We start from the raw sequence: 8,471 nt of genomic DNA on the forward strand, positions 1-8,471 counted from the left end.
ATATACAACCATGAGTTCTTAAGTAAACGACAATAAATATCAATAATAATAAGGATAATTTTATTTTATTTATTTATCAACATTATTAATGATATTAATGATAATACGAAGTGGGGCCCACCAGCATAAAGTGCCGGTTCCTCCGGCCATGTAATGCGGTAACAATTAGAGGAGTTACTCCATAGGATGCATGCCTCCGCCCTGTGCCTGCTTGTTGAACATTAAATGTGCTTAGATATACCACCGGTGCTTAACATCATGATGTCAAATATCTAAGCACATTGAATGTCAAACACATCAGAAACCTAAACACATTGCGTGGAGCTTTGCGTGTAGATCCTCCAAGCTGTTTTTACAGTGTACGCAGGCCTTGTATAATTGGCGATTCCATTATTTTCTTGTATATGCTCGAGGGTATAAAATCTAAGTTCTATGACCCTGACCTTGATTATTATGTACCGTTCCACTAAATTTTATGAAGACCCATTCATTAGTTTTTGCTTAATCATGTTAACAGACAGATAAAACCTCCTTTGGCGTGATAATAATTATAATAACAAAGTAATATCGAATAATGATTATAACAATTATTATAGTAATATATTAGTAATAATATTATTATTAGGTAATAATAATAATAATAATAATAATAATAATAATAATAATAATAATAATAACAATAATAATAATAATAATAATAATAATAATAATAATAATAATAAAAATAATAAATAATAATAATAATAATAATAATAATAATAATAATAATAATAATAATAATAACAACATGATACTCACAATAGCCAGCTAGGTGCCCACAAGTCTTAAAGATTGTAGTATTATAATGCATTGCGTAGGAGGAGGGTAATTTTCAATGTTAATAGGTTTACTTTGGTTTTTATTTTCAAATGATTTTGATTCCCTTATGGCTTTAGTGGTAATCGACTTCAATGTATAACGAAATTGTAATTTCATAAATGTTTTTCATAGAGGTGAAAATTCAACTTTACAAAGGTTAGAATAAAGTGATTTTATTTTATTAAAACATTATGTCGTTCATACGACGTACAGTGACAATATTACACAGACCGACGCCGAACTCTTGTATTCCGATTTCTGTGATAGGCTTACGTGTGAACACAGGGGTAACATAAATTGCAAATCGATAAATTAGTCAACACGACTGCTCTGAAAGATCAACACGATGCATATTCATGTTCAATTAACAGCTGTTAGTTTTCGAACCGATACTGGATTGGTTAAATGCCAAGTTTCTGGTTTCAGCTCATTCAAATTCAAAATGCGTTAACATTTATTTTACTCAATATCTAAGTGGCACAAAGATTGGAGATCAGTGTGATTATTGCGTTCATATATTCAATAAAAGAAAAGTTGACGCGTTTATTTCATTGAATATCTGAACGCAAGTATTGGAGATCATTGTGAATATTGCGTTCGGATATTCAATAAAATAAATTGACTCGTTTACTCTATTGAATATTTGAAACGCATAGATTTGAGATCAGTGTGATTATTGCGTTCAGATACAGTGGCGGCTCTAGGATATATTTTCTGGGGGGAGGATGGGGCTAAGTTGTCCGACAGGGGTACTTTAGCTCGTAGGCTCGAGCTGGAGGAAGGGGTTGAGAGGGGTTCCCCCTCCCAAATGAGACTTTTTTGAAGAATATCAACCTCTGGATGGCCGAAAATGGCACTCTCAGACTGTGACAGGCATGTGTTGGCTTGGTGTGGGCCTATTTTTATATGTTTTATGGTCTGACTGTCCGGCAGGGGGCTTGAGACCTGTCCGGTGGGGGCTTAAGCCTCCCCTGCCCCCGCTGTCGCCGCCACTGTTCAGATATTCAATAAAATAAATATTGATGCGTTCATTTTATTGAACGCAAGTACCAAAAAGATTGGAGATCATTGTGAGTATTACGTTCATATATTTAATAAAATAAATGTTGACGCGTTTATTTGAATATCTGAATACAAGCAGCGCATAGATTGAGAATCAGTGTGAATATTGCATTCAGATATTAAATAAAATAACTGTTGACGCGTTTATATACCTGAAGGTAAGTAGCACGAAGACTGGAGATCAATGTGATTATTGCGTTCGGTATTCAATAAATAAATGTTGACGCCTTTATTTTATTGAATATCTGAATGCAAGTAGCACAAAGATGGGAGATCAGTGTGATTATTGCTTTCAGATATTCAATAAATAAATATTGACACGCTTATTCTATTGAATATTTGAAAGCCAGTAGCGCATAGGCGTTTATTAAATTGAATATCTGAACGCAAGTAGGTTGGAGATCAGCGTGAACACTGCCTTTAGATATTCATTAAAATAAATGCCGACGCGTTTATTTTGTTGAATACCTGAACGCAAGTAACGCATAGACTGGAGATCAGTGTGAATATTGCGATCAGATGTTCGAATGTTGACGCGTTAATTTTATCGTATATCCGAACGCATGTAGCGCACATTAGATCAGCGCTCATCGCTGTGTTTATAGTTCATTGAAATGTTAATGTAACGCTCCTGTGACCGGGTCTATCTAGCGTAGGTGATGCTGAGGTTATGAACACTGCTGTGACTTACATGGTTCATTGAATGTACATCACAAACAACTAGCGTCAATATAATTGAAGCCTACAAGAAGTGAATAATCTAAAGTTGTTTGTGTATTTCTTATCTGCACCATATTTCAATGAGGGATGGGGTACCTGGTATGTTTTTAAATATATACATCAGTCAATATAAATATCAATAAATATATATGTATATTTATATATATATATATATATATATAATATATAAATTTATTAATGCCTGTATTTCTTTTTAGCGACTTCACATACGCTTATATAAAAATGAAAAAAATGATAAATCAATTTATGTGCTCATTTGGGGACGGATGATGGTCATGTTTTGCACTTACGGAGATTGGCGATAGATTCGTCAGTCGACAATCGTGGAAGCAGTGTGTATCCGCTTTCGAACTTCGTCGGGGACAGTCGTAGAATTTAGTATTCTCGCGATGACGTAAGACTGTCCCACCCCGAAGAATGTCCCGTCGGGCTGCGTCGCACAGCGCTTTGTCTGAGTTGGCTTTCAGTTTACCTCCCCGAAATTGTGATTAAAGAGACGAGTCAATTTGGAATGAATTATTTTTTTACTCAATTTGAAAGGTCAATTTCTTTGGATATGAACAAACCTGATATAAATATTGACAACCGATATGTCTTAGTTGATTGGAAAATATTCGCAGTCCATCAGAAAATTCATTATTTTAGTATGTAAAGGATTATACATTGGCAGTAGAGTCAAATCTGTAAGTAAATATTCTAGGTTTCTTGCAATATAACACTGATTGATGACATGCCCAGTGGCTAAGATGTAATAAACTTAAAATCCTCCAATATCTTTACAAAGAATCACAAATATCAGCACTGCGTTGCTGCTTAGATCTTAACAGAATTTCTAGAAGATGATATTGATGCGTGATATAGTCTTTGTTGACTCTGTTAACGAAGAGACTAAATATTGTGAGTTTCCAGAATATTTTGACACGAGATAGGTTTTTTTTTTCACTGAAATTTGCGTTTAACGTATTATTGAGCAACCAATAATTGCATCACCACACTTTTATGGAAATGTGGAATATAATATCGTGTCACTATTAGCAGAATCAAATCATCTTTTATAGTTTTAACACCAACATTTTATAGCAAAGTTATTATATAGCACACGCCGGGCACTCACTCACACGACGGTAGTCGGCCGACACGATTTTATGAAGAACGCAACGCCACGACGACGCGCGCAACGCATCGTTTTTATTGACGATCCGTTCAGGCTGCCGCCAACAAATGAACGGCGTCGCGTCGTCTACCGCTCACAGGTGGTGTTGGAGTCGTACGACGGTCGCACGAGCAGTGAATGCCGCGCACTTAGCAACACTTTGTAGCTGTTTAGCATCGTTTTGGCAATTGCAAATTTTAGCATTTCACGGAAACATGTAGCATGTCACTATTGATAGAAAACAACATCTTTTATGGGTTTAACACAATATTGTTATAGCACACAGAAGACCTGTTAAAGAAGGAAATGGGTCAAGTACATACACAGAAACCAGTTAGCGCGTGTGCATGACATCAGCAGCAATTGCGTTTCTTCAGTCAAACTAGTGTTGACACCTTGCACGGACAATTATTGTTAAATCACCTACAACCAATACTTCTCTGTTCGACTCAACCGGCAATGCAGAGATTTATCTCGCATCTAACGGAAAGATACACGATGTATGTTTGATTAGATAGGCTTATATCTGTTCAGAAAAAAAACACGTGCACAACAATGCAGTGGCGTAGGCCTATTTACATGGAGCCCCTCACCTCCCCCACCCTTATTGCAATACTCCTATATACGCCACTGCACCAATGGAACAGGGATTCAAAATAATAGGCCTAACGTTTCTTATACATTATTATTACATATAATATTTTATTTACAATTACGTAAACAGAACATACTGTACATGAACAATATTAATAATGCTTTACATTATTTTATTGAAAGTAAATATAAGTAATGGAACTTATAAGGCCATGCAAAACAAGCCCTGAGATTTTTTTGCATGTTTTTCATATAAAAAAACAAGCTCTACTAAAGTATGCAAGCTGTGTATTAATAAATTTTAATCTTCAATACCACAATCAAGTAGGTCCTAGCTATACAAATTCCATAAACCTATAACTGCATTCTGAGAACGCAGAAAACAAAAATTGCACTAAGTAACTTAATATATATTTGATTGTGAATGTTTCTTGTTGACGATTTGTACATATCTTCTAGTCTGCCACGGAATCCAGCTTTACTGTTGATATTTGTATATATGTAAGGATTTTCCTGTTGAAAAAAATAAAATAAAGTCAACTTCATTAAAAATAATCAACAAAATGTTTATCATCGGTATAAAAATATAGAATATGTCAGGCTAGGGCTAAATTTATAGGCACACTCGTTGCTCATTAAAATATCGTGAAACACGTACTTTAAATTCTTAAATTTTCATAAATTTTAAAAATCCTTCTTCAAAACAATTTTATCGCGAATTTTATTTAGTAAAATTTTTTCATAAATAATGTTGGAAAGTTTTAATTGTAATTATATTAATAATAATAATAATAATAATAATAATAATAATAATAATAATAATAATAATGATTATTATTATTATTATTATTATTATTATTATTATTATTATTGTTTCAGTCTTGTACTCTTAACCTTATTTTTTTTATAAACAATTCTCTCAAGACCTAATAGTTTTAAAAGTCTTTCCATTTCTCTTCTTTTTTGTCTGTATAGTTTGTTGGGGTATTGATCGAATAAATGAATTGAAAATTTAATAAATTAAAAATATATATATATTTCAAATGTCAAATGTAATTGAAATATAATATTATAGGCTTGAAACCCCGAAACAAAAATCTGGATAATGTATAATGTAATATCATCACGGACATATCAATATTGTATAACTGGTACCACACTGTGTCTGCTAAAAGTAACAAAATTTATACTGCAATTTTTGTCACCTTTGTGAACATATGCCTATAGGCCCTGTCTAAATAATATATATTCGTATTACTATAAATTGATATTGATTTTGAAACAACAATGTGGATAATGTATAATGTAATATTCTTACGGCCATAGCCTTTATCAATATTGTATGATAGGCCTATATGGTACCACACTAACTAAAAGTTACAACGTTATACTGCATCACCTCTGTTAACGGTACCCCGGTGTTATGCAAGAATGGTTGATGGACTGCGGTGAAGTCTGGTTTGCCATCCAGTACACCGCTACCAATTGTCTCTTGTAGCAGTCGCTGTGTTGATATAAAGAATCACACAATTATATGAATACTTATTTCATTTCATTTATTTCGTGAAACAAAAACAAACAACAGAATCAATGAAAATCAGACTAGAGTACCTTTAAAGTAAAAGACGCAAAAAACAAAAAGCAAATTTAAATGCTCTACAAAGTTTCTCTATTGGTTTACGAAAATGTGAATAACATGCCATAATAGCCCAAAAGCTCATAAATTAATATGGTAGACTGTTTTTCTCAAAGAGCCATTCTCCGAAGAGACATTCAATAATTATTGGTAAAAAAACAACTCCTAAGATTATAAGTTATAGTTATGAGGGCAACAGTGTTTAATATGCATACATACACAATATGAACCTACAAATTAATGATACTAGAGGTATACCTGGCCATAATAATATCGGGGTTACTATACCTAGTTAGTCTCGTGTCCATAAAGTCGATGACACTTCACTTAGGCCTACCTGGTATTCTCGTGTAACCTGGGTAAGTTTTGTTAGTTCCTTTTCGTCCAGAAACATTGCACAGTCACACCAAAGTCTAATAAAAGAGCGAAAATAAATTTGTCTTAACTCACTTCGATAGATATGCTGATTGTCAAATTAGAGCAGGCTTGCTGAAACATTATACCAATAAAGGTTTTTTTTTTTAATCTACATAGCATTTCATTTTGGTTCTTATATTATCGTTATGAAAGACGCACGCAGGGGCGGTTCTAGGTTCACATTTAAGGTGGGGGGTCAGGCTTTTTTCATAAAAACGTCCAAAAAGGGGGGGTCGGGGGAAAATTCTTAGATAGCGGGAAATGAGCTTTCCAGACTTCTGAGGTGTCTTTTAATTACTTTAAAGTTCTTCAAAATTCAAGGTTTTCCACCTCTTGAAAACGGTCAGGTAAACTTTCTCATTCTTATTACAGTAAATAGGCCTATTTATGTGTATATACGTACAAAAAAAAATTGGGTTGCTTACGTGTTCTTTTTTCCATGAATGGATAACCCCAAAGAGGAAGGGGGTCCGGGGGTCTTCTCCGGAAAAAATTGATCACTAGATCGCAGGAAATGAGCTTTCCCGACTTCTGAGGTGTCTTTTAATGACTTGTTAAATTTCTTTAAATGTTAAGGTTTTCCTCCGCTTGAAAACGGTCAGGTAAATTTCTCATTCTTATTACTGTTAATACTAGTAGCCCTACTATGTGTGTATGTACAGTCCATAACAAAAATTGAGTCGCTGCATACATATTCTTTTTTCAATAAATCGATGAACCCCAAATAAAACGGGGGTCGGGCCCCTCCCCGGGAAAATGTTGGTTCTTAGATGGCGAGAAATGAGTTTTGTCGACTTGTGAAGTGTCTTTTAATCAAAATTCAAGGTTTCCCATTCTGTAAACGTTTAGGTAATTTTTTTAAATTCTTAGCACGTAACCCTACAATGGACCTTTCGCTTAACCCCGCCCCTTAAATATTGTTGCTAAAGTCGCACAAAAAACAGCGTAAACGTACGTAAACACATGCGTTTATGGGACACACGTGTGTTTGTGGGACATGCGCGTATTCTTAACAATGCTCTGATTGGTCAGTTGTTGAGTTTGAATGACACTCCGAAAAGATAGTTCTTTGTCGTACGAATACGTATTCACATCATATGTGTATACGTTCAGCACATTAATGCATATTCATCAAGTAAATGAAGTTCATTGGTCGGTCACAACAAGTCAAAGATGAAGAGTTTCGGATATTTGCAATTCAAAGCTGGCAATGAAATGCTTTCTGAAATTTATTACAACCTCACATATGACACATGTTCAAATTGCTTACAAATGAAATACGTCACATATGGGTCCTCGTAAGGCTTCGACTTCTGGCACGTTAAGTACTCCCACAACGTTCACCAGTGTTCTCGGAAGCTGGAAAATAAATGTAAAAACGTTTTGTGTTACAAACAGTTGGCTCCTGTGTGGAATTGTCAGTTAATCTGTAACAAATATGAAATCATTTTTTAATGAATGTCAGATCTTGTACTTCGTGTATAATTTCAAAAAATCTATAGTGTTTGCTTCAACTTGTGGGCATATTAAATTCAGTTGAAATGTATCTACAACATCAATTCTCCAAATGCAACTCAAAACGTAATGTAGATCAGTCCTGTTTATCATGTTTATTACCCACAGAAACTGATCGCCAGGTAATCCAAGAGAGCATACTATGCAGGTATAAAAAAAAAAAACACAATAATACTTAAAATGTAACTCAAAACGTAATGTTCATCATGTTTATTACTCAGAGAAACTGGTCGGCAGATAATCCAAATGACCACGTATAAGTATGCCTAGTACCAAACTCGGGAATGATAGCTCTTTAATAAAGCAAACAAAGGGCATTTCAGGGGCGGATCCAGAGATGTCCAAAAGGGGGGCCGAAAGGGAGGGGCGAAATTTGGGCCGATCGAGACAACAATGTCCTACGGGGTCCGGGGGCATGCCCCGCGAAATTTGTGTGTTCTAGACGCCCGAAAATAACATTTGAAGCGTTCTGGGCTATCATTTTTTTCTTTTTCT

General features: G+C 34.6%; 1 protein-coding gene across 1 annotated transcript in view; it reads right to left on the bottom strand.

Moving 5' to 3' along the window:
* Window positions 1-5,556: 5,556 nt before the first annotated feature.
* LOC117120134 (phospholipase B1, membrane-associated-like) overlaps window positions 5,557-8,471 on the bottom strand; it is a 13,866-nt gene continuing 10,951 nt past the window's right edge. The window contains exons 9-11 of the mRNA XM_033265153.1: window positions 7,732-7,820; window positions 6,382-6,457; window positions 5,557-5,912 (exon numbers count right to left, since the gene is read on the bottom strand). Of these exons, the coding sequence (XP_033121044.1) occupies window positions 5,775-5,912; window positions 6,382-6,457; window positions 7,732-7,820 (303 nt within the window). The 3' untranslated portion in view covers window positions 5,557-5,774. The remainder of the gene's footprint in view (window positions 5,913-6,381; window positions 6,458-7,731; window positions 7,821-8,471) is intronic.

The sequence above is a fragment of the Anneissia japonica genome, unplaced genomic scaffold, assembly GCF_011630105.1.
Source record: "Anneissia japonica isolate Jap-2015-1 unplaced genomic scaffold, ASM1163010v1 scaffold401_len1656234_cov178, whole genome shotgun sequence".
NCBI lineage: Eukaryota > Metazoa > Echinodermata > Crinoidea > Comatulida > Comatulidae > Anneissia > Anneissia japonica.